Raw genomic sequence first — 26,408 nt, forward strand, 5'->3', positions numbered from 1 at the left:
CGCTGGAATTGACGAGGCCCGGAAATCAGGCTCACCATCAAGCCCCCCCCCCGTCCCCCTCACTCCCACTATTCGCTGGGCTCTCCCATAGCTGTTGCGTTGCCAGGTAAGTGCCGCACCAATTGTTGGTCATATCCCATCCGGTTACACACATTAGCCATACGCCAGTAACAATGTATTACCGACCTGGACGGTCAAAACGCTCCGCTGCACGGATCTAGGCTATTCTGTGTGCATTTTCTGGACATGTATGAAAATGAGATCAGTTCAAAGCCGATCGGATCTATTCTTTACATCTACACTACACTGTGGCAACAGTTGTACACTCAGCTTCTCCGCAGCAGAGCTGAAAGGCCACATACTACACGCTATGTGAGCATTACGAATCTCCGGACTACTGTACACAAGTGTGGCATTACTCATATGCCATATGCTTACCGCGTTGCAGTACCTCACATAGCTCCGCAAACACCGGGGTCCACTCTAATGCCAATTTACAAAATCCACACCAACATTCAACCAACAGACTCGCATCTTCACGCACGCAAAGGCGACAGTAAGACAAAAGTAAGACGGCAGCGGAAGACACGGACAGCGTGGACTGGGAATCTACAACCACTACATAAGCGCGGTAAAGGATACCGCATTGCTCGTAACTCCACGGGCGGTGTTCATTTATCAGGTAGCCGTGGGTTATGCGAACGACCACGGCTGATGTCCCACCGGTTATCGGTGGTCCGAGCCGTTAGCGTTCACAAAGTTAGAGCTCACCGTTAGAGCTCAACGTTAGAGCCCGCACCGTAATCAGAGTTCACAGATAAGAGTTCCCAGTCAGGGCTCACCGTTAGAGCCCGCGGCGTTAGAGTTCACTGTTAAAGCTCCCAGTTAGAGCTCCCGCCGCTGTCTTCTGGTCAACACGCGGCCCGGGGAGGCGGCGGCTCGCTTGGCCGACGGCGGCGCAACGCTGATGGAACAGAAAGGAGAGTCAGTCAATGAAGGGAAACATAGAGGGAGATATACATATAACATAGAGAATAGACAGCCAGACCTCAGGGAAGGGAGGGAAGGGAATAAGGAAAATATATACAGAAAGCCATACAGAGTCAGCCAGGGAAGGGAGCGCGGAAGACGAGCGGCAGGATGCAAGAATGATGCACAAGAAATAAACAGCCAAACAGACATACACAAACAGAAAGACATGTATACCCGCCGTGTATAAGGCATCTAGAAAGACAGACAGTCATCCCCAGTGCGCTGCAGCTCTCACCTGGGCGTGTTCGTCGACATTTCGGCGAGCCCGTGCGCTGCGCGACGGCCCGAGCCGGCCGGCCGACCGGCCTCGGGCGTCTGGTCGTCAGGCGAGCCGCGTCGTCTCCCAGCCCGGGACGCTCGCTCCGGGCTGCCGTCCGACGTTCGGTCGGTGGGGGCGCCCGCGCTGGACGCCCGCTCGGCAGGGGCGCCCGAGGTGGACGTCTCAGCTGTTACGGCCTCGGGAGGAGGTCCAGCGGCAGCTGCCGAGAGAGCGGCGCACAGTGGTCAGCAAACCCGCCGTAATCAGCACTGAGCACGCAAACTCACCGTTAATTCATAATTTTGTGAGAATGTGTGCTGCAAAAACTTTTCGGTTTATTGGTACATTCATATCATTTAGGAGCTAACATCGGCGACAAACGTTAACGCTATAAAACTAACGCTAACGTCATCGTAACTCCGGCCGAGTGCCGAGTTTCGGGAGCGCTGCTCACCTTTGTCCTGCTGTGATAGCGCCGCGCCCGGGTCCGGTTTGCCCTGTTTGACCAGCTGCAGCCGGGCGCGGTAGGCGTGCGCCGCGTTACAGTACTTGTCGCGCTCCTTGGTGAGCCGCTTCACCTGTCGCTCCAGCCGGCCCGCGTAGCCCTCCATCTCGGCCAGCATGAACGTCTTGACGATACCCGCCTCGCCTCTGGGCGGCCCCTCGGCGGCCGACGGGCCGGCCAGGCCCAGGCGGTCGGCGCGACCAACGGCCGCCGTCTCGTCCAGCTTGTTGGCGATCAGCTGCTGCTGCTCCTTCTTCAGCGCCTCCACCTCGGCGCGGGCGCGCTGCAGCTCCAGCTGTACCGACTACCGGACAGAGGGACGCTGAGTTACACACAGCACACAACAATAACTACAATTTGCCTGCCAACAGATTCAGATGATCTAAAAAAAAAATGAGTGTGAAAAGCGTGCGTCCAGCCGCTTAAAACTGAGTTGACAGAGAAAAGGCGAACCCATGCTTATGAAAAAAGACGCCCTGACGTTCAGCTAAAAGTCGACAGCAGACTTTGGCATATTGTTGTTGAAAAGTCAGACAGTGATTTAGTGCTTTGAGTATCCAATTGCAATCAGCCACCGGCATCACATCACAAGTATATTCAGAGCAGCATCCCATATCCAGCCGTCCCCTATCAGAATACCAGACCCAGTGTGACGCATATGACCACGCTCCGCCCCGTACCTGGAGCTGGCGCTTGCTGGGCAGATCGTGCAGCTCCAGGCGTCGCTCGGCATCCCTCCTGGCGCCCACGGCGGCCACCAGCTGCTGTTTCAGCTGCGACACCGACTCCTTGGGCTGGCCGCCCGCCTCCGGCGCCGCCGGCTGCTGCTCCTTCTCCATCTTTTCCACCACCAGCTGGCGGATCTCGCCCTGCAGCTGAGCCACCTCGGCGCGCAGTCCCGAGAGCTGGCTGTCCCGCTCGGACAGCTGCTCAGTGACCTGGGTGGGAGAGGCAGGGGCGGCGTCAGCACGGGGAAGGGGCGGCGCCAGGGCAGGTCAACAGTCTTATCAGCTTGGCCAGTCGCTCAGTGACCTGAGAGGGGCCAGAGACAGGTCAAAGCAGGTTCCACGAACGGGACAGGGACCAGCCAACAGAAGTCACAAGGCCCAGAGATCAAGCGACGTGTCCTGTACTCCCTCCTGCTTTCTTACGCACCGAAGTGGCACCTACTACGGCGCCGGGCGCTTGTGACTCACCTCTGCCAGCCTGGCCTTGCCCTCGTCCACCAGTTTGGAGAGCTCGTCCGTCTGCCGCCGGTAGCGGTCGAGCTGGGCGGCCGTCTCGGCCCGCTCCGCCTGTAGCGCCGCCGCCGAGTCGGTGCTGCGGCTCTCCAGCTGACGGCGCAGCTCCTTCAGCTGGGCGTCCCGTTCGGCCAGCTGGGCGTCCCGTTCGGCCAGCTGGGCGTCCCGCTCGGCTATCTGCTCCTCCCGCTGGTTACGCTCCTATAGCAACGGACGACGAGTAAGAGACAGCAGCACAGGATCATATAACAAATAAGCAGCGAGGTAGGTGTCGACATGATGATCCACGCTTTATCTCAGAAATCATTCATCATCTTTTTTGGTAGAATCAACGCAGATATAACCGTCTTCACCAAACTTGACAAAACCAAACCAAACTGACAAAGGTAATGTTTCTGCTTCCCCGAGAGGTTAAAAACAAGCCACAATGTCAGACAGTAAGAGCACGAGACGTGTAAACTACCGTGCGCTGATTATTGGAACTGTTCCTCCTACTCTCCCTGGGTACACTCAGTGAGCTTCAGCTGATGGCGGCCTCACCTCTTCGAGTTCGTCCTCACATTCGGCGATCATGCCGGTGAGCCGGTCGTACTCCTGCTGCTGCTGTTCCTCGAACTTCGCCTTCTGGGCGGTCAGCCGCGCGGCCGCCTCCGCCGTCTCGGTCTCCAGCCGGCGGCGGAGCTCGACAGCGGCCGCCTGTTCATTTAGCAGCTGATGGTCGCGCTCCGAGAGCTGCGAGCGCGCCTGACAGAAAAAAAAACAGCAGAAAGGTTAAAGAATCGTTCACAACAGTTAGGAATACAGAAAAAGTCGACCCACGAACGAATAGTCAACCAAGAAAAAAAGCAGCAGACACGCAAAAAATCTGAAAACAGCAGCATTGGTCAATGCCGGCATCCTTTTACGTCACATTTCCATGAATTCCTTATTCAGACTTTTCTAAAAGAATATATTCTTTCATTACTGTTTTATACGTATATGTAACATATATGTAACGCAAGTCAGGAGAACAGAATGATTTGCATATAAAAAGGCTAAGGGCAGTTTTATTGCGACGAATTTGCAGCTACAAAACTGACACCTCGTTTTGCACGTGGCACGTGCATAAGCCCGGGCACCGACGGGGGGGGGGGCGAATATCCGCCCCCTGAGGTTTTTCGTAAATAGCGGGAGAACCGCAACGCGTAGCGCCGCGAAATTTGGCATGACTATTCCCCAATCAATTTTACACATTGTGTGCAAGTTTCAACCCCTAGCTTTCAAGGTCAAGCCACCAGGTCACTTCGAATGACCTCAAATCACTTTTTGCAACTTTGTCACCGTGTCAGAGCTACAGTAGATGACGGAGTCCTAAAGTTGCAGGATGTAATGAGGTCAATAGTAGCAGCTGCAATTTGAGTATCTCGTAATTTTGATATCGATGACCTAAGGTCAGGGCAATTTCTTGACCTCCCCATTATAAGTCAATGGGGGGAAAATCAACTCCCTGTTTTCCACTGAAACGCGTCGGAATGGCTAATATACCATAAATGACTTCGGAATAGTTAATATACCATAAATGCACCAAAGGAGACTGCGCGCTTCTACCGAAAAGTGGCTACATAGGCTTCACCACCACATCTCTGTCCCGACGACTGACCCTGCATCTGCAGAGCGGCGGACCACAGCAGCACACCGAGACTGAGCACAACACCCGACTGACGCGACAAGAGATCGTGGCCAACACGTCCATCGTCGGAAGGGCTCGAGACCGCCGGCGTCTCGTCGCCCTCGAGGCCATCCTCATCAAGGAGAGAGACCCGGCCATAAATCGGCAGCTGAACGCTCGGGGTATTCTACAGCTATACGACGGGTGCCGCCTGACCACATAAGACGTGTGTCAGGCATAATAATCGGGTCATTTCTAGTGTGTGTGTACTTGTAGGTCATTTCTAGTTTATGTGTCTTTCATTATCGTGACTTTGAAATGTGTGTTTTATTTTATCACATTTAAGATGCGTGATTTAGTTTAGATATTATACATGTTAATGCCCGCTACTAAAAATACCTATGATAGCCATTCACGAGCGCGGTGATATAATTTCAAACTTCGTCGAGCGACCTAAAAATAATTTGACCTTTGTTCTTGAAAATGTATAGGGAATATACGAAACGCGTCGAACGATAAGGTCATTTAAATGTCATTTCTAAAAGTACTTATTATTATGAGCATCGGTAACATCTTATTTGAACATACCGAAGAACATAAAAAGATCGTTCGGCAGATTGAGTCACTCAACAGGAAGTTGATTAACAGGAAAGCTGCTGTAGCATTCAATGAGCACTGCTATAATAATAATCTGCTTCCATCTCACACATAAATGACTTCATATATCAACCATGACCACCTTGAGGCCTTTTGCCCTTGGGCAACTGTAAGGTCGTGTGACATCATCAAAGGTCACCAAAGTTTTTTTTTTTTTGCTAATAACTTACAAAAACGAGATACAGCCGCGCGGATGGCCTCATTATGTTCAGCTCGTCAAATCGCATCGAATGATATATGTACATAATGACCTTAAGGTCATGTGACCTGATGTCAACCTTTGACCTTGACCTTCCGAGGTCAACATTTATATGTTTCGATGCGGATCGACGAGAGGATCACGATGGACGATGGTGCTATTACTTATTGGTTTGTTGATTGTTCCTAGCTTGGATACTTCGAAAGTTATTCGAGAAAAACGCTCTTCAAATCTAGCGCCGCTATTTTGACTTTTTTGACCCCCGTGACGTCATCTTTGACCTGACCTGAAAAAGACCTCAGTAAAAATTGTAGACCTTGTCCGTGTGTCTGTGTACCCCATACCGTTTACCGCTTGTCGCTATCTTACTTCGTTCTCGAGATCTCAAGGGGGGGGGGGCGGACGGATATCCGCCCTTCCCCCGTCGGTTCTAAGTTGGCGCGGACCCCCGTCGGTGTGCGGGTTATAGGGTTCACCCATATGCATCGGGAATAGTCCAATACTTGGTTACGAGCGAGCAAAGTCTAACGTAAAAAGCAGAAATTTCTGAGTATGAGATTACTCAGAAATTTCTACTATTCTACGTAAAACATCGCTCACCTCGCTCGCTCGCTCGATGCTGGTGTTAGAACGCTCACACCATGGAATCGGGCAATGCCATCTCCGCAAACCAGCCGAAACCTTTCAACATTTAAAACCTGATACGATAGGCAGAAGCATGCAAAGGTAGATAGAAAAGAGGATCGCGGCGGTAGTGGGTACGGGATAGGAGCCCTAGGTTAGGCGAAGCCAATTGTGGGCACCTACTTTAAGCAGTAAATTAGTACGTATGTAAGTGAAGCCAATAAGTTAGTGAGGTGACCAATTATGTGACCTGTGGGCTATGAGTTGTGACCCACCTCTGCCAGCCTAGCCTTGCCCTCGTCCACCAGTTTGGAGAACTCGTCCGTCTGCCGCCGGTAGCGGTCGAGCTGGGCGGCCGTCTCGGCCCGCTCCGCCTGTAGCGCCGCTGCCGAGTCGATGCTGCGGCTCTCCAGCTGCCGGCGCAGCTCCTTCAGCTGCGCGTCCCGTTCGGCCAGCTGGGCGTCCCGATCGGCTACCTGCTCCTCCCGCTGGTTACGCTCCTATAGCAGTGGACGAGGCGTTAGAGAAGGCATCAGAATCAGGTAACGAATAAGTGATGAGGTAGCGTAAAAAGTATTCTAAAGTTCGATTAGGTTTTTGGTGGTGTATGATATATCGACGCAGACTTATCCGCGTTTATCAAACTTTGCCAACAGAGAGTTTGCTTCCCCGAGTAGTTGAAAAAAAATATTACTTACATACGAGCACGGGACGATGTTAGGGTGAACACTGAACGAACATGACGAGAACACTACCCTTGGCTGTGCACTGTGCAGTGTGTCACTGGGACTGTGTTCACTGGGCTCCCTCAGTGAGCTGATCCGTTTATCTCACCTCTTCGAGTTCGTCCTCACACTCGGCTATCATGCCGGTGAGCCGGTCGTACTCCTGTTGCTGTTGTTCCTCGAACTTCGTCTTCTGGGCGGCCAGCCGCGCGGCCGCCTCCGCCGTCTCGGTCTCCAGCCGGCGGCGCAGCTCGACAGCGGCCGCCTGTTCATTTCGCAGCTGCTGGTCGCGCTCCGAGAGCTGAGCGCGCGCCTAACAAAGGTACAAATTCAGAGTCATAAATAATATCTCGACCTCGACCTATAGATGAAGCTTCTCCATAGAATTACCTCCATTACCAGCGCTTTATAAATGCCAAAAGGAGCAGTTCAAGAGCCGAGAGGGTACGTCAGGCTACCACTATCTATCGCGACAAGACTGAACACACTAAGAGGGGTTCGGGTCTGGCGCCTCACCTGCTGCAGGGCGTCCTCGGCGTGGCTGATCAGAGCCGACAGCCTGTCGTGTTCCTTCTGGTACTCCTCAGAGAGCTGTTTCCGCAGAGTCTCCAGCTCGGCCGCGGCTGCGGCGCACTGTTTTTCTAGTTCTGCAGCGGCCGCAGTCCGCTGGTTTTCTAGTTCTGCTTCGGCTGCTGTCCGCTGGTTTTCTAGCTCGGTCTCGGCCGCCGTCCGCTGTTTCTCTAGTTCAGCCGCAGCAGATTTCCGCTGGTTTTCTAGCTCAACTGCGGCTGCCGCTCGCTGGTTTTCTAACTCAGCCGCGGCGGATGTCCGCTGGTTTTCTAGCTCAGCCGCAGCCGCTGCCAGCTGCTCGTCCCGTTCCGTTGAGAGCGCCGCCACCTGCGCCTCGTGGGAAGCCGCCAGGGAGGCGACCCGCGCCTCCGCCTCCGATCTCACGGAGGCGAGCACCTCGGTCATGTGGTCCAGGCTTCCCTGGAGGGCACAGGCGCCGACATTCCGGTCAGCACGGGAGGGACACTGCGATTGGAGCACGAAGCCTGCGATAATTTAGTGTGTGAATCAGATCGATCCCAGGTGAATAAGGCATATCAAATACCATCGCTTCGAATAAAACTTAGTGTACCTACATACATTTTGGTGCATCTAGTCTCATTGCTACGTAATTTATCACACACGGGTAAATATTAAATATACATTAACAACTAGGATTCAAAATGATCTATACGATAGTAACCTGCAGTACGAAGCTCGTGCAAAGTAACAGTGGACGCACCTGTAGCTGAATAAGGCGCTGTTGCGCCTGCCCGTCCTGCCGGGTGAGCTGCTCGTGTTGCTGCTGCAGCTTCTCGTGCTGCTGCTGCAGCTGCTTGTGCTGCTGCTGGAGCTGCTCGTGCTCCTCCTGGACGTGCAGAAGGCCCACCTCCCTCTCGTCTAGCTCGAACTGCAGCTGCGACTGACGCTCGGACGCAGAGTGCTGCAGTCGCTCCAGACGCCCTCTCGTCTCAGATAGTTTAGTCTTTAGGTCGTCGGCGGCCTGGCGCACGGTAGACAGCTCCTCCCTCAGCGCGGCGCCGGTGGCGGTCAGCTCGTCCCGTTCGGCAGTCAGTGCAGCCAGCTCCGACTCGAGCCGGGCCTTCTCGGCGGCCAGCGCGTCACGCTCGCCGGTCAGCGTCTCGGCCAGTTTCTCGGCTTCCTGCCGCTTGGATCGGACCTTCTGTAGACAGGCGGCCTGCGACTGCAGCTCCTCCTGGCGACTGGCTAGCATCTCGCGCAGGTCACTGATTTCGCGGCTCGCCTGCCGGCAGTCACCGCTGCTCTCGGCCGCTGCCGTCGCCAGCCGTTCCGTCTCGCGCGCGGTGCGCTCCTCTAGTTCAGAGAGCAGCGCGCGGCATTCGTCCCGCTCTGCCTCGGCGCGCGAGAGGCGCGGCGCCAGCTCGTCAGCACGCTGCTGCGCCTCCGCGGCCTCAGCGCGGGCCTCAGCCAGCTCGGCGGCGGCCCGCTCGGCGCGCTGCTCAGCCGCGGAGAGAAGCGCCTCGTGCTGCTCCTGGCCGGCGGTGGCGGCGGCCAGCGCGGCAGCCGCGTCGGCGGCGCTCCGCTCGGCGATCTCGTGCGCGCGCCGGGCGGCGGCGGCGGCCTCCTCTGCCCGCACCAGCCGCGCGGAGAGCGCAGTCAGCTCGCGGTCGGTGTCCTCAGCCTCCTGCAGTGTGCGCCGCAGCCGCTCGCACTCGCGGCTGTCGCGATGCTGCTGTTCGCGCAGCTCATCCAGGCCGGCCAGCTGAGCGCGCAGCTCGGTCAGCTGAGCCGTCTGCTTAGCCAGTCGCTGCTCGGCTGCCGCCGTGGCCGCGCGCAGCGACTCGTTGTCGGCCAGACACTGCTCGTTGAGCTGACGGAGGCCGGCGGCCACGTCTCGCTCATTAGCCTGCTGAGCGCGCGCGCTGGCCAGACTGGCGCGCGCGGCCACCAGGCGCCGCAGCAGCTGATCGGCTGTCTCGCCAGCGGCCGGGTCCTGGTCCGCCAGCTGCTGCTGCTGCTTCTCCATCTCAGCCTGCTGCTGGCGCGCCTCCTCGATACGGCGCTGCAGCTCCTGGTGTCCCTCCGTCAGCTCTGTGACCTGCGCAGCGGCGGCGTCCCGCTCGGCAGTCACGGCGCTCAGCCGCTCAGCCGCAGCTCGTTGCTCCGAGGAGACGCGCTCCAGACGCACCGACATTTCCTCCTTCTCGGCAGTGACCTCCCTCAGCTGGGACGAGACGTCCTCCCGCTCTTCCGTCACCGCCTCCAGCTCCACGGCCAGGCTGTCCTTCTCCACGGTCACCTGCTCGAGCTGAGCGGACAGCTCGTCACGCTGGGACAGCAGACTCCACACGTTCGCCTCGATCTTCTTTGTGCTGTCCTCGACGGTGGCGAGACGCGACTCGGCCTCACTGGCGTCCTCCTCAGAGACCATGACTCTGCGCTCGAGCGCCACTCGCTCAGCCGCCAGCCGGTCCCTCTCGGTGGTCAGCTCCTCCACGCGAGCCCGGAACTCCGCCACCTGGTCACTGGCCTGCTGCTGCTGCGCCGAAGCCGTCTCCAGCTGCGTCTCGAGCGTCTGCTGTTGCGTCGAAGCCACCTCCAGTTGAGACTCCAGCGTCTGCTTCTCCGCCGAAGCCGTCTCCAGCTGCGTCTCCAACGCCCGCTTCTCCGCCGTCAGTCCTGCCAGCTGCGTCTGCACGTTCTGGTGCTCCTCCGTCAGCTGTAACAGCTGCCTCCTGACGTCGTCCGTCTCCTGACGCGACTGCCGCAGAGCCGTCCCCGGCTCCGGCCGCTCGGGCTGAGGCGCGAGGGACAGATCAGCCAGCGTGGCGTCGCCGAACTGAACCGTCACCTCCTCGGGTGCCTGCTGCTCGCCGCTGTCCATAACGCTGATCTCGAGCGGCGCGGCGCTCTCGTCAGAGCCGGTCGCCGCCGTCAGGTCCAGCTGGGAGGCCTGCATCACGCAGGTCAGCTCCATGGGACTCGGCTCTGGGTCCGACTGCGGTCGGTCCGCGCACGTCAGGTCGAGATCGGCCGCCTGTACCACGCACGTCATTTCCGCCGGCTCCGGCCCGCTGCAGGTGACGTTCGGGTCTACGCCGGCGTCTGACTCGGCGGCGGTGTCAGTACGGGGCAGCGCTCGGATAAGCTCCAGCAAAGATGCGCCACCATCCGCCGGCAGGCCAGCCAGCTCGGCAAGCAGCGAGCGCGCCTTGGCCACTTCCGAGGCCAAGTCTGGTGACACTTCGGCCCGGTCCGCGGTGTCAGGAGCCTCCTGAGACAACTCTGCGTCGGCAGGCTTCTCGTCCTCTCCGCTCCGCTCCGCAGGACCCTCCTCACCATCATCTTCCAAAGTCAGACTCATACCGGCTGTTGAGTGATCGTTCAGCTGTGACAAATCAGGTACCGACAGAGCAGACTCGTTCTCGGCTCGTTCCTCCGACTCCGCTGGCCGCTGCAGCTGATCCAGCTGTGCCTGCAGCTGCCGCAGCTGTTCGTCCCGCTGCTCGAGCTCCGCCTGCAGCTGGCGAACCCGCTGCTCGGGCGAGTCACCGCCGGCTGTCAGTTGCTGCTGCAGGCGCCGCAGCTCCTCGTACACAGCCGCCACGTCGGCCGCCAACAGGCTGCGGTCCAGCGTCACGCCGGGGGTCAGCACGGACACCTCACTCAGCGACGATTGGTTGGCCAGAGCCGAGCGGCCGGCCGAGACCGAGCGGTCACCAGCCGGCGAGCCCGCCGCCAATGACTCGTCCATTTCGATACTCTCACTAAGCAGCTGGGACGCGTTACAGCCAGGTGTTCCCGGGGCGGCGGCGGGGGCGGGCGTGGGCGCGGCCGAGCGTCGGCGCAGCGACTGCAGCTCGTCGAACAGCGAGACGGCCTCGCCGGCGGGCGGCGCTGGCGGACGGAGCGCCGACAGGGACAGTCCTGAGACAGTCACATCTAGCGACATGTCCATCATGGATGCGTCGGCCGCGTCCGCCGGCCCGGGCGGCGGCGGCGGCGGCATCAGGCTGGGAGAGCCGAGCGCCGGCGCCGGCTGGCGCGGGTCCTCGGTCAGTGCACGGCGCCGCGCCTCCTCAGCGGTCGCCTGTTCGGCGGCGGACCGCTGCGCGGCCGCCTCCGCCTCTGTAACCAGCTGCGCCTGCAGGGCGGCCAGCTCAGCGCACGCCTTGTCCAGCTTCCTGTGCAGACCGGCGCGCTCCAGTTCAGCCTGCCGCTGCGTCTGCTCCACCTGCACACGCAGCTCCGCCCGGGACGCCTCGAGCTGACGCTGCAGGCGCGACACCTCCGCCTGCGCCAGCTCGGTCGCCTGCTCCGCCTCCGCCTTCAGGCGAACCGCGAGCGCCTGGTTTTCACTTCTGGCCGTCTCTAGCTGCACCTGAAGACCGGCCTTCTCTGCCTGCCAGCGTTTTTCGGCGATCTCTAGCTCCTCATGCAGTTTTCCCTCAGCAACGCCGCGCAGCCGCTCGTCCACCGCTGCCTGGAACTTCTCCTCGGAGATAGCCGCGGACAGCTCCCCGTGCAGCTTCTCTATACGCCGGCGTAGAGTTGCGATCTCATCCTCCTGGCGCTGTGTCGCCGTCGTCACCTCAGCATCCATCTCTCGCGCGGCCTCGGGAGGCTCGGAGTCGTCGACCTCGGAAGGCTCGGAGTCGTCGATCTCGGAAGGCTCGGAGTCGGAGTTGGATTCTGGCCAGTCTTCTGGCGGCGCGTGTTCCTCTACAGTCGGCTCCGGCTGGCCATCGGCGGCCGGCGGGGCGGCGCACCTAGCTTGCAGGTGAAGGATAAGCTCAGTCTGTTCGGCGACGGACCTCTCCATTTCCTCCACTTTGCGTTGTACCACGCCAAAACCTCTCTCGAGTTCGGCCCTCTCCGCGGCAAAGGCCTCTGCCTGCGCAACGCGCGCTCGTTCAGCTTCCTCAGCGGCCTCCGTCAGGCGTTCGATCTCCTGACGCGCGGTCTCCAGCTCCTGCTCCGCCTCCTGCAGCTCCTCAGCGGCGCCCTCCGCCACCTCCTGTCTGGCCATCTGCAGCTCGTGGCGCATCAGGTTCCGCTCCTCGTTCTGTCGGTCGCGTTCAATGACCATCTCTCGGCGCACATCGTTGAGCGCCTCCAGCGACTCGTCCGTCGCTGCCGTCAGCAGCTGCTCCGCCTGCTCCCTGGCCGTCTCCAGCTCGCGGCGGAGATTGTCGATCGTCTCCATTGCCACGGCGTCGTCATTCTCCCTTTGCAAATCGGTAGTCACCATCAGCTGCTCCGTTTCGGCCCGAGCAGCCGCCAGCTCCCGTCGGAGGCTGACGATGGTCTCCTGCAACCGAGCGACGTCGGTCTCCTGAGCTACAGCGTCCGTCTCCTGGGCTCCGGCAGCCGTCTCCTGAGCTGCAGCGTCCGTCTCCTGAGCTCCGGCAATCGTCTCCTCAGCTCCAATATCAGTCTCATCAGCTCCGACGGCCATCTCCTGAGCTACAGCGTCCGTCTCCTCAGCTCCAGTATCCGTCGCCTCAGCGCCAGCGGTCATCTGAGCTCCGACAGCCGTCGCATCGGCTCCTGTATCCGTCTCCTTAGCTCCAGTATCCGTCTCCTGAGCTACAGCGTCCGTCTCTTCAACTCCCATAGTCGCCTCCTCAACTCCAACAGTCGTCTCCTGAGCTCCGGAAGCCGCATCCTGAGCTAACGCGTCCGCCTCCTGAGCTCCGGCCTCTGTTTCCTCGGCTCCGACGTCCATTTTCTGAGCTCCGATGGCACCCGCTAGCCGCTGTCTCTCCTCAGCTGCCGCTAGCTGCTGCTGCAGACGGGCGATGGTTTTCTGTACCTCAGCCGTGGCCGGCACGGACGTCTCGGGACTCGTGGAAGCCTCGCGCTGAGTTACTTCCTTAGCGTCAGCCAACTGCCGTTGCAGACAGACGATGATTTCGCGTAGGTTAGCCACCAGATTGTCATCGGTCTCCATCTTCTCGTCTGACGACGTCGAGTCAAGAGGCCGTGGCTGGTCTTTGGCGGCGGCCAGCTCCGACTGGAGTCGCTCGATGGTATTTTTCAGCTCGGCAGCCTCAGACGCAGAGACCAGCTGACGGCCTTCCTCCCTGGCCGCGGCCAGCTCCGTTTCCAGACGCTGCACTGTGTCGGCTAGTCTGTCTCTGTCTGCAGCGGCCGCTTGCAGCGTGCGGTCCTGCTCCTCTAGTCGCAGGGCGAGGGCGGACTGCTCCTCGCCAGCCGGCATCCCACTCTGCGGCTCATGCGTGCCGCAGGCCGAGGCGGTTGTCTGTTGTTCCGCCTGCACCTCGAGTGCGGACGCCAGACGTTCGTTCTCCGCCCTAGAGGCAGCCAGCTCTTCCTCCAAACGACGAACAGTTTCAGCCAAAGATCGGTCATGCTCTGAGCTATCCGACGTAGCAGACAGCCGCTGTACTTCCTCCTTGGAGGCTGTCAGCTCCTGCTCTAGACGGTAGACGGTGTCAGACGACGCTGTCAGCTCCTGCTCTAGACGGGTTACGATGTCCGTAAGATCAGTGGCAGAAGACAGCCGCTGGATTTCCTCCTTGGAGGCTGTCAGCTCCTGCTCTAGACGGGCGACCGTGTCAGACGAGGCTGTCAGCTCCTGCTCTAGACGGGCGACAGTGTCCGTTAGTTCAGTGGCAGAAGACAGCCGCTGGACTTCCTCCTTGGAGGCTGTCAGTTCCTGCTCTAGACGGCAGACCATGTCAGACGAGGCTGTCAGCTCCTGCTCTAAACGGGCGACCGTTTCGGCAAGTTCCGTAGTAGAAGACAGCCGCTGGACTTCCTCCTTGGAGGCCGTCAGCTCTTGCTCTAGACGGCAGACCATGTCAGACGAGGCTGTCAGCTCCTGCTCTAGACGGGTTACAGTGTCTGCAAGTTCAGTGGCAGAAGACAGCCGCTGGACTTCCTCCTTGGAGGCTGTCAGTTCCTGCTCTAGACGGGAGATCGTTTCGGCAAGTTCCGTGGCAGAAGACAGTCGCTGGAATTCCACCTTGGAGGCTGTCAGCTCCTGCTCTAGACGGCAGACCATGTTAGACGAAGCTGTCAGCTCTTGCTCTAAACGGGCGACAGTTTCGGTAGGTTCCGTGGCAGAAGACAGCCGCTGGACTTCCTCCTTGGAGGCTGTCAGCTCCTGCTCTAGACGGCAGACCATGTCAGACGAGGCTGTCAGCTCCTGCTCTAGACGGGCGACAGTGTCCGTTAGTTCAGTGGCAGAAGACAGCCGCTGGACTTCCTCCTTGGAGGCTGTCAGTTCCTGCTCTAGACGGGCGACAGTTTCGGTAGGTTCCGTGGCAGAAGACAGCCGCTGGACTTCCTCCTTGGAGGCTGTCAGCTCCTGCTCTAGACGGGCGACAGTGTCCGTTAGTTCAGTGGCAGAAGACAGCCGCTGAACCTCCTCCTTGGAGGCTGTCAGCTCCTGCTCTAGACGGCAGACCATATCAGACGAGGCTGTCAGCTCCTGCTCTAGACGGGCGACAGTGTCCGTTAGTTCAGTGGCAGAAGACAGCCGCTGGACTTCCTCCTTGGAGGCTGTCAGCTCCTGCTCTAGACGGCAGACCATATCAGACGAGGCTGTCAGCTCCTGCTCTAGACGGCAGACGGTGTCAGCCAGTTCAGTGGCAGAAGACAGCCGCTGAACTTCCTCCTTGGAGGCTGTCAGTTCCTGTTCTAGACGGCAAACGGTGTCAGACGACGCTGTCAGCTCCTGCTCCAGGCGACTGACAGCGCTGGCGGCCTCCTGACGCTCCTGACGTAGCTGCTCCACCTCCTTCCGCAGCAGCTCGACCTCGCCGCCCTCGTCTGTGGAGAGAAGAGACCACCGTCAGAATATGAAGCCCGGGTCAAACATCCAGCAACGCTCTTCGCGCGACAATCGAACAGACACGGCCAGACAAGAGCCTCAGGATCGCCTGACGGCACCCTCCGCTCAGCAACCGAGCCGCGGCTGCTGACACTGCGGGAGAAGTCTCAGCCAATTAAGATAATACGACAGCTGCTGCAGGGATCACTGAGAACGCATTGGAAAACGAGGTAGGAAAAAATGCATAAAAAGTGATGCGGTGACTCTAATTGGACAGCTGGATATATTTTTTTAAATAAATTTACTGTTGCGAGCAAACCTTGCTAATATGATGTGACCGCACCCACCTGCCGCAGCCGTCTGTCCCTCCTCTGCTATGTCGTCCAGCGGCGCTAGCCGGTTCTCGGATCCAGCCAGGTGGAGGCCGGCGCGACGCCTCTTGCGGTGACGACCCTCCTGTGAACAGAACGGACACGGGCTGTTAGTCGTAACACGGGCCGTGGACACAACTTCTAAATCGTGACACGGACACGGTCGGATCATTTGTGCGTTGGGTCACGCCGGCCGGCGGCTCACCTAGCAGCTGCACAACGCATCAACGGGGTGAGCAATTTGGGAATTAACTCGGAGCGAGCCGTACGGAACACAACATCGTATCACGTGTTCCAAACGCCTTCACATCTACCTGGTAGGTACCAGACTAGGTACCATAGCTATCCGACAGTATGAAGTGCCGTGTGCTCGAGGCGCTGTCCATGTCTCTCACCCTTTCTCCGTTACTGGGGGAGGGGGGGGGGGGGCACCAGTCTGTGTGATCTCTCCCTCTCCCCTTTACCTGGTCGATTGGCAGCGGCGGCGGAGGGGGCGGGGGCAGCTCCACCGTCTGCGTCGCCGCGTCCACGCTGATGGGTGGCGAGTGCTGCGGCGCCGCGTCCATACTGGTTGCGCGCCGCTTCCTACACGTGACGCGGCTGACCGGCGGCGGCGCGGGCCCGGCCCCGTCCGCGACGAACACAGAGCCGGCCGCCTCCTGTCGGAAAGCAGGAGGATAGGAATGGTGAAAGTGAGGACAATAAGAGAGGTTTTCACTCATACCATAAAAGTTTAACCATAATCACAGCTGAGCGTTTTGCGCTCGCGATGCCGGTCTCCCCGCGCCACTCACGTCTGGCGGCGGCTCGGCGAACTGCGAGTCCGACCGCTCGGCCACAGGTGGCAGCAGCAGCGGCCGCTGGAACGGTGCCAGGCTCTGGCGGCTGCGCTGTAAGCCGCACCACGTCATCCGCCGCTTCTTCCTCTGGGACCTGGGGAGCGCCGGGAGTAAAGATCACAAGACAAGCACCACCTTCAACCTACCACGCGATAATGTAAGCTTTCAGCTCGAGGACACGCGATCAAGCATGATCAAAATGGTTATGTAAGACATGCCCGATGCTCATGCATAGACCACACCTATCCGTGCTTCTATCCTCAGGATACTGAAATCCTTCTCCTTCAAGCCGCGACCCCCTCCGGGCTGGACAGGCAACTTTATCTCATGCGGGCTGCTCCCTTGGAGCGGCACTGCTGCTCCTGAGGGAGCGCACCCCGTAGCCGGGTGCAGTGAGTGCCTTGGGGCTGGGTGGCCTGTCCTCTGGACGGGCTCAGCCCCGGCGACTCACTAGGGTGCCTGCCCAGACCAATGTTTCCCCCTAATTCCTATTATCCTTCCGGCTCTGCAATGGTCTTGTCGACCGAAAGGGCCTAACCCAACAAAACAAACAAAGCATAGACCACCGTTCCGTGCTTCTATCCTCAGGATACTGAAGTCCTTCTCCTCCACGCCGTAACCCCCTTCCGGGCTGGACAGGCAACTTTATCTCATGCGGGCTGCTCCCTTGGAGCGGCACCGCTGCTCCCGAGGGAGCGCACCCCGTAGCCGGGTGCAGTGAGTGCCTTGGGGCTGGGTAGCCTGTCCTCTGGACGAGCTCAGCCCCGGCGACTCACTAGGGTGCCTGCCCAGACCAATGTCTCCCCCTAATTCCTATAATCCTTCCGGCTCTGCAATGGTCTTGTCAGACCGAAAGGGCCTAACCCAACAAAACAAAACAAACAAACAAAAAACAAAAACTCATGCATTAGCACATTGGACACATGCGTTGCAAGATTCAGCTGACTAGCCACACTGAAGGTCATGTTAATTACAATACCGCCGTGCCCGGTAAGCAGCACATGCAGTGTACAACATCAGCCGACGAACCAAGGCCCACCGATGTCTCCCCGCCCCGCACTCACGCGGCCAGCAGCTGCGGTTTCTCGCTGGGAGCCGAGCTGACGACCAACTTCTCGGTGAGCTGTCGCAGCCGCTCCTGCAGCTCTGTGTTGCGCTTGCTCTCCTCCGCCAGGGCGATTTGCATCTCCTCCACCTCCGTGGCGCGGTTGGTCTGTTTGGCCTGCTGCAGTTCAGCCCGCAGTCCGTGGATCTCGCGCTTGAGTCGCTTCAGGTGAGCCGAGTCGGACATCACCTGCGGACGACAGAGCGGGGTCAGACAGGGTGGGGAACGGGGTGAGACTTCGGAGAGAGCAGCGGGGCAGGGACTCGACCATATAGGCGGAGACGAGCTCTCGCACACGGAGATACCCAATAGATAGCGTGCGAATATTACAGTAGCCAAATCTTGACTATGACTTGACTATGAGCCGGATGATTCAACTTCATTGATTATCACGGCATTATGAAGCTTACGAAATGATAAGTACCCAATGAAGCAAGCCATGTCTGGTAATATTGATGCAAAGGAAGCAGCAGCTTTACACATAGGTCATAAGGAGAAACGCATCCGCAGCCCATTAAATTACCACAGCTCGCTGCTCTGGGACACACGTTCCCGTCACAGCATTGCCCCGATAATTTGAAAAGCTTCCCCAATTCAACTCTGTTATTCGTTCTGCAGAAGTCTGGTCAGAGCGACCAGCTTACCTCGTTAATATGCGGTTTGTTCTTGATTGTCTTGGCTCGGCTGGCGAAACGCAGCGTGGAGTGGGTCTCCTCGATGGCGGCCGGAGTCACAGTGCAGATGATGGCCGTCTGAGGGGATAGGGGGAAGCAGGGGGGGGGGGGGGTTATGAGATTCCAGACGGTGTGGCGAATGCAACACGAAATGGGACTGAATTAATGTCACATGGCGAGAACACGTTTATTCGCACACCCACGATCGATAGTAATTGGTATCCCAACGTGACTTAATCTAAGCTGTGACATCTGACCAAGAGCGATCCAGTGTGACCTGACCTGTGACCTCTGACTAATGGCATCACACGTCCGTTATCGGACTTGTAACTGGAGACCAAGGATCCCACGTAGTGACCAAGCCTGACCTACGACCAAGAGCTCGGCAGCACATTGACCCGGCCTGACCTCTAACCAAGGCCTACCACATAGTGACCCGTTTTGACCTTTGACCCAGGACTACCAGGACCCTTGACCTGTCCTGACCTTGGCATTGCCTCCGAGCGACGTCTGCAGGATGCGCGTCAGCTTGCTGTTGCGGTAGTTGATGAAGGGGGCGCCCTCGCTGAGTTTGCTGATGACGTTCCCCAGCTCGAACAGAGACGAGTTGATGGCACAACCCTCGCGGAACCTGGAGGTCAGGGTAAAGATAAATCATAGGTCATTTGTTTATTGGGGCTTAAGGGCGCGCCGACAACAAGGTCATTTTGCGCCCAGTACGGGCATTAAGTGCTTCAAAAGAGACGAGCAGACTTCGCGTAAGTCGATACAAACGTCACATAACACAGATTGACTGTTCTATCAGCCCCACTCACCAGTCTGCCACCAACACACATAAGTCAGTCTGAGTCTACCCGTTCCACCTCCCCCGTCCTCACCTGTCTCCGGTGGCTCCGGTCTGCCGCGCGCGCTCCGAGCCGGCCAGGTCGACCAGGTTCAGGTGGGACACCACCACGGCGTCCTCATCTCCGTCCTCATCACGCACGCGCGACTCGATGATGATGCGGAAGATGGTGTGACTGCGCGAGCTGCGATCGTTCATGTTGGTGACGCCAAAGTGGCGAAAGTTCTCGCCGCGGCGCATCAGGCTGAGCAGCATCTCAGGCGTGTTGACACACTGCTCACGAAGGTCGGATACGTACACCTGGGGGTGGGGAGGGGCGGGGGAGGTGAGGGGGTGCGGACTGAGGGGCAGCCCGCTCCAAGAGACGGCGCCCCATCGGTGGCAATGACAGTTACCGACTACAAATTGAGATAAAAAAGTTAGTGATAGAGCCAGGATCGAATATTCTCGCCTATTATAGATCAGAGACCCCCAAATGCTTGATCTTTCCCAGCAATATGTTTTGTTTTGGTTCACTCGATATTGCAGCTGAATGTCACATAATCTTTTTGGGCAAAATATGCCGAATTTACAGCGTATATAACACTAAGCGCTAACATTTCGTAACAAATACAGTGAATAAGGACAGAAATGCAGAGTTTGGCGGCAGCTGACGTGATACCATCTGTCCCCGGTCCTACACTCAGGCGCCACAGTCTAGTGGAGCGGCAGGCTGCTGCAGTCAGCATCTTACCTGGCCCTGCGGATCCTCGTGAATGCGGAGTCCCTTGGAGGTACGCGGTCCCTCAGACAGCAGGTCATCCACCACCTGAGAAGACAGAGGAGGCAGCGATCAGGGGACGATGAGACGTTCCACGACACTGCATATGACTGTTCTGCCGGTGTGTTTGGTGTACGCGCCGCCTGTCGGTTTGTGGATACCTGAGACCACCCGCCGCCGGTAGTGGCCACAGGCGGCGCTCTGTCGAGCGGCTCACTAGATCGTAGCGTTAGATGAGCAGACAACTTCGTAACACATAACCAATGCGCCATCAACTACAACTGACTCCTAAATAAGAGACTAAATCAATCGAGCACATGGTTAAAATTTAGACATACGGGATAGCAGAAAGCATTGCACAATGCACACTGCTTCTTTACTTTCCTGTTCGCTGAATTCGAAAATTGCCATCAATGCACATTTTACCATCTTCCGCACTTGTTGCAGCCGAGTTCTACCAGGGCCGGGCCGGAATCTCCCATCCCCCGCTGGGCACGTCACTTACCTCTCGGTAGATTTCCATGTAGCTGACTCGGATCAGGTACTCGCGGTCGGGCGTCTGCTCGATACAGTCGAACATCTGGTGCACCACGCGCGGGATGGTGCCCGGATCCGAGTCGTTGCCCAGCATGGTGTGCGTTTTGCCTGCGGCAGCGGCCAGCCCGAACACAGTCAGGTTGGGAACGACTGAGTTGACGGCAAGGGGGCGATCTGGCTACTGTGGGACTACCAGGGAGAGGACAGCGGTGCGATGGAAAACGAAAACACATCATTGCTGTCCGAGTCCGTCTAGAGAGTTAAGCTGAAAACGAGTACACTCATCAGAACAAGCAGACATAGCAACGGCCACCGCTAAACCGATTTTTACCCCGGAAGAACCGCAGAACCAGCCTCACACATGTAATCATGCACGCACTCTATCTATAAAAATGATTATTATATCTAAAAATACACAATCCTTTAACACATTCACTTTTTAGAAACCTTTGCATAATGAATATCCGAACGAAAGCAACGTTGCAAGATGCGCAACATGTCTCAATTAAATCAGATACGTTATCAACGAATCAATGAAAACAAAATAAGTAAAAACACTAAAGTTGACAACTTCCTAAGTAAGATCGCAAATGAATACATATAACCAGTGAGTACAGTCTCTTCGAACTGTGCCGAATGGAAGGATCATGCTGTTGTTTTTCGAGCGACAGATGCCATAGCCGGACACACCATGCACCCAGACAGCCTGAAATAGACAGAACGTCACCGGAGGACGCTGTCAGTGTCCGTTCCTCCGTCGGGAGCGCCAGAAGGGACCAGCAGATGGAGACAGCCTGTGTCACGTCGGTATGTTGGGAGGGAACCGAACTGACGTATCCGGCATCCAGCAATACCATCAAGCCAACCGCGTCTTGTATGTCCCGTCGATCGGTCATCAATGTGGCGGTCGGCGCCGACCTGAGTCAGTTACCTGGTTAGAGGCTATAGACGATTGAAACGAGCAGTGACGGTCGTAACCACAGATCGATTACAATTTACATATGACCTGACGGGCCCGACCCGATACGACAGAACCGGCCGTACCGCGGAAGCTGGGGCATAAGTTTCTCCGTCGAGGGGGATAAAGGGGGCGGAGCCAGGATCCGAGTCCGACCACCGTCGAGCAGCGACGGTGGGGATTGGGGGGATGGGGGGGGGAGAATTATGAGACTGAAATCTAACACCCGACGTCTGATGAGGTGTGGGGCTGGGAGGGTGAAATCCGAGTCCCCGACGTCTGACGAAGTGTGGGGGAGGGGGGGGAGTGAAATCATACACCAGACTCCGTCAGCAGGCGGCGGGGATTGCCGGACGGCAGTCGGCGCTAACGCCGTGAGTTCCTTACCAGATGATGTTTGACCGTAGGCGAATATCGTAGTGTTGAAGCCGGCCATTGCAGAGTTGACCAGCTCTTCAACAGTGCCTGAAACAAACGATGGCAAATCAGAGTTTTGACATCTCGAGCCTCAACATTTGAGTGAGTTCAAACAATAATCAATACTACCTGAAATGCACCTAAAAGTTAAAACAAATAGAGTGCAAGAGTGACAGCTATGAGCATACCTTTGTCCATGAGCATGAGCCTATGCTAGCTGAAGCAAAAAAAAAAATCAACTCACCTGAATAAACGTCTGCATTTGTTGCAGCTTCATTATATACTTTGTCGAAGACATATGGTTGACAAAGTGCATTACCAGTCCCAGGATCGAGCTGGAACAACGATTTATCTTCGCTTGTTTTCCAATGTTTCTTGAGGTCATCGTTCAACTCGCGTTTGATGAGCTCTCGGACACGGACCGAAACACTGATGTTGCAATCGGTCATATTCTCGTTTAACTAAAGCCACCAGGCAGATTAGCGCTCAAATCGACCATAAAGCTTTTATGCCCCTTTATTGAAACACATCTTCACCACGATTAACAAAATTGTCAAATATCTAGCAGAGCATCGTCCTCACCCCGACCGAAATCTTCTCAAACTGCCGACGAGTTATTTCAAATTTGGAACGAGTGCTTCCATATTTCTGCCTCTGTATGAAGGAAACTATAAAACTTTCTCACGAATTAATTTTTCCGATTTTTTTTTAGAAGAAACGATGATTCCGTTTCTTCATTTCTTCAGGGAGAGTAATAACTTCAAAGCATCTTATTTCATTTATCATTTTTTCAAACAAAAATAAGGGAAAAATTATGCTATAGAGCTATTTCAAATGAAGGATTTCCCTTATTGTAGTTACTGCGCAGGTTTTGTAGCTGTTTCTAATTGTAAACAAAGTAGTTGTAGTAGACTGGTGGCGCGAAGGTAGTAAAATTTATAGAGGAGGCGACTGTTATTTATTTATCGTGATTATTGCTGGCAGGGTATATAGAACAACATCGCAGGAGTGTGTTAGTATTACTCCCGTTTGTTATTCTTATTGGTTGGCAGCACATCGACATGATATACTGTGGTAAATTTGTCTCGTTTACATAACATTTTTGACGAGGCTTTAGTTCATTTTGATTTATTTTGCGATAATTCCGATGCATTGATCTTTGCATGTTTAGAAGGGATATTTTTTGTAAATTTTAAAGTACCATTGGCATATTTTGCAACATAATGGGCGGAGCTGAGCTACAAACTTGCAACAATTCCTATGTAAACGGGGCTTTTGTTTGTGTTGTGCTAGGAACTGGAACAGGCATTTCATTCTGCATCTGTCGGTATGTTTTTCAAATAAAACTTATAAAATGCTAGGGTGCATGTTTCAGTTTTTCATAAGTTTCAGAGGATGGAGGGCCTTCAAGTTGTACCCTGCTTGATCTGCAAAAACACCTGATCAACTCGAAAAGCTTGTATCAAGAGAAAACTATGTATACAAAAACCCCTTTGATAACAAAGCTCTCAAAAATAGTTCGCAAAAGACTGGAGACACATCTGGTAAGTTTATAATCCCTGGGCCCCTGGCCATATGAATATGTGAGTCCGTTGTTGATGCTGTTACCACTGTAACAAGGATGCAACAGCACATTGAAGTGATGGTGCAGCAGCAGACATCTGCCCATCGAGTTGAAGTGGTTGATTGTCAGTTGCGTTTTCTCGTGCAAGCAAGTCTCAGTGTTCATGAGGAAAGCTCCAGAAAGCACTTGAATAGTTGAATAAAAGAATGAAAGCACTTGCTTCAATGGTGGTGAAATCTCTTTTGCGTCCTGAGCTCAAACTTGAATAAAAACCACACCATGCTGTAGCCTGTAGGTAACAAACCATATAATCCTAGAACTCTGTTCATGCAATCATATAATGCTACAAATCAGGTACACCACTACAAACAGAAATAACAAAACCTAATCTAACCTGGCCTAACCTTACTTAACATAGCTTAATCTAACCTGACGGCTGACAGCATGTGGTTGGGTGTGACTTATGAATGTATTGTTTAAAAAGTCTCATAAATATTGATGTTTAGACTTTATAACCTTAGAAGGATGTTTTCTTTCTATACATGCTTTTGTTCTATGAATTTATTCAGTTTTGAAAGGGTGCAAAAGGAGGAAATTGCCTCAATGGTTCATTTTCTATTTAGGCTGGAGATGAAATGAAAAGTAGACAGACTGGTGATCACTGATAAATACCAATACCATATTTGTCTCTGTAATACAGTTTGAGCTTCATTTGTTTCTGGCAGGTTCCTCCAGCAGAAGTTTGTGGAACATGCCACTCTCTTCTGGATCTTGTGGATGAACATGAAAGCAAAACTGGCTTATGAGAATGAGGTGAGGTAGCGCAAACAATGTAAATCGTATGAAATGCTACATGCCATCCTTTGTTTGCAATGCTTTGGTAAATAAATTTTCTTCTTTCTATGACCTGCATCAGTTGCTGTGGAAGATAGTGCAGTCCTACAGCCTGCGCTTACAAATAGGCTGTATTATATTTCAACAATCACCATTCTAAGATCATCATAATCACATAATTCCACCTCTTCTTTATCTTTTTTTTTTTTGCCAAGGTGCGACTCAAATTCAAGCTGCCATTTCCCATCGTGTTGGAGGATAAGAACGACGTTGCTCCGCCTCCGTTCGACGACCAGCCAATCGGCGAGCCACAGATGGGCAGCGCGGCCAATGCCGAGCTCGAGCCGGGGCCCGATGACGTCATTGTGTCGGCAGACGACACCGGATTGGTCACCGTGACCTACAGCCAGCCGGACGCCGACTCCGGTATGTTGCACTGTCGATAGTCTTCTTATTCTGGCAGACAGTGTCTATTACAGACTGGTTGGGAGGGTGACTCGGGGCCAGGAGGTACGCTATCAATGATTTTAGCGCACTCCAACTGCACGGGTGTCAGTTTTATGTGTCAGTATGTCAGTTCCCACCAGTACCGCAGACTATCCACGTCGAAAATCTAATGACGAGCACCGGAATAGGATTGAACCCGGGGTATCTAATTACCGAGTGTCCGATGTTTGACCAATATTCTTACGGGATGGACTGATGCCCTACCAGCCACTACTGTCCACCTATGTGTGCAGCAGTGTGATTAATCCCTCCTCCCTCCTTTTGTCAAACGCCGCCCAACCGCCGGGCACGAGCTCCTGGCGTTGTCTGTTTGTATGTGTGGATGCGCGCGCACGGTGGTATGACCAGTGTCCTCTCTTTTCGTTCAGACGCGGGCCGACCGCCGGGCCCCAGCTCTCCGGCAGTCATATGGGACGGGGACTCAGACCAGCAGATCATCATATTCAAGGTCAGTCCCTGATGTCACCCAGCTCCAGCAGGGAGGCAAGTAGAACAGTTGTCCGGAGGAAACAGCGATATTCTGTGTGAATTGACGGATATTTGTCACCGGAGGGGTAAAATCGGGTGACGTTATCTTTTTTCTTACCGGATTGCAAACGCCGGAAGCATCTTTCGCTTCGACTATCTCTTTGTGATGTCGTCGACTGACCATCAGTGGTTTCGTCCACTGTGGTCCATCACTGACGCTGCTGATCCGTCGCACTGACTGACTGTCATGTGTTCTGTTTTAGGAGGAGAGACGCCCGTGGTCGGTCTGCTGGACGATCTGGTGCCCGCCGAGCCACCGGTGCGTATCCGTCTCGCTCTACGCGGGTTTCACCAAAATTTGATTTATTAGCGAGTAGCGTTATTAGCGATTTATTAGCGACAAACGTTTTTGAGCTATGATGGAATCGTTTTGGATGCAAAGCTGATTTAAAAACTGTGAATTTTACAACGGCACAATGGTCAATGAGTTAGTCATGTTCGGCAAATAATGCGAATATCCAATCGATTTCCAAGGTTATTCAACGACTTTTTAATTGTCTGTCAATGTCTGCACTGTTACATGTTTTGCTGCGTTCTTTCCGCTATCATAAGTGCTTAACGGATATTGGATAGATTATTCGTCCTATTGCATGACCTATTGATCTTTTCACACGCACTACAGCGTCCTGTTTGACTGTGCTGTTTCCTATATCGCCAGGTGGCCAGACCAGTTCCGTCAGCCACCAGCCGACCGCCAGAGGTGTCCAACCGACCACCAGCAGTTTCCAGTCACCCCCCGCCGCCGCCACCGCTGCCACCACCGCCACAGCCGCCCGTTCAACCGCCGAGTGTGTTCTTCTGCGACGTCTGTGACGCACCATTCACATCCACCGAAATGCTGGCTAGTACGTGGTGTGTTGGACGTGGTGGATGATACTGTTGTTTATCTGAGCGGGTCTTGTTTAAGACCTAGTTTTTGATGTCGAAAGTGATATGCATAGTTGTTGTGAGGTCTTGTGAATTGTTGCGTGCTTTACCAGACTGCGCCAGGCGACTATTCGCTTCCGGAGCGCCGGTATCCCACTATACTCAGCGCCTCCACTGACTCCTCTGTGACCTTTGACAGGTCACCGCAGCACCCACCCGCTGCTGCGCTTCCAATGCGTCTTCTGCGCCGAGCGCTGCGCCACCACGAAGGAGCTCAGCCGACACATGAATGAGGCGCACGCCGACCAGCTGATGCCCTGTGGCCACTGCGACAAACGGTTTGCCACAAAGCCGGTCTCAAGCAGCACGTCAAACAGCAGA

General features: G+C 55.6%; 2 protein-coding genes across 2 annotated transcripts; one reads left to right on the forward strand and one right to left on the reverse strand.

The window, feature by feature from the left end:
• Positions 1–158: 158 nt before the first annotated feature.
• Positions 159–22,330, reverse strand: LOC122370741 (centrosome-associated protein CEP250-like). The gene is made up of 21 exons (XM_043346610.1): positions 21,972–22,330; positions 21,698–21,775; positions 20,321–20,460; positions 19,789–19,863; positions 19,090–19,355; positions 18,698–18,842; positions 18,182–18,289; positions 17,497–17,726; positions 16,388–16,526; positions 16,058–16,252; positions 15,570–15,678; positions 8,182–15,221; positions 7,407–7,880; positions 7,000–7,203; positions 6,441–6,665; positions 3,578–3,781; positions 2,993–3,238; positions 2,477–2,734; positions 1,746–2,100; positions 1,268–1,511; positions 159–964 (listed from the first exon to the last, which is right to left on the reverse strand). The coding sequence occupies exons 1-21, from the start codon at positions 22,174–22,176 to the stop codon at positions 886–888; spliced, it is 11,019 nt and encodes a 3,672-aa protein (XP_043202545.1). The 5' UTR covers positions 22,177–22,330; the 3' UTR covers positions 159–885.
• Positions 22,331–23,113: 783 nt separating this feature from the next.
• Positions 23,114–26,377, forward strand: LOC122370740 (protein enabled homolog; the record flags this gene model as incomplete). The annotated part of the gene is made up of 7 exons (XM_043346609.1): positions 23,114–23,271; positions 24,017–24,104; positions 24,341–24,551; positions 25,001–25,084; positions 25,364–25,419; positions 25,819–26,005; positions 26,227–26,377. Coding segments are annotated over exons 2-7 (725 nt in total), but the record flags the coding sequence as incomplete, so codon positions are not given.
• Positions 26,378–26,408: the final 31 nt, after the last annotated feature.

Source organism: Amphibalanus amphitrite, unplaced genomic scaffold, assembly GCF_019059575.1.
Source record: "Amphibalanus amphitrite isolate SeventyFive unplaced genomic scaffold, NRLGWU_Aamphi_draft 001164F_arrow, whole genome shotgun sequence".
Taxonomy (NCBI): Eukaryota; Metazoa; Arthropoda; class Thecostraca; order Balanomorpha; family Balanidae; genus Amphibalanus; species Amphibalanus amphitrite.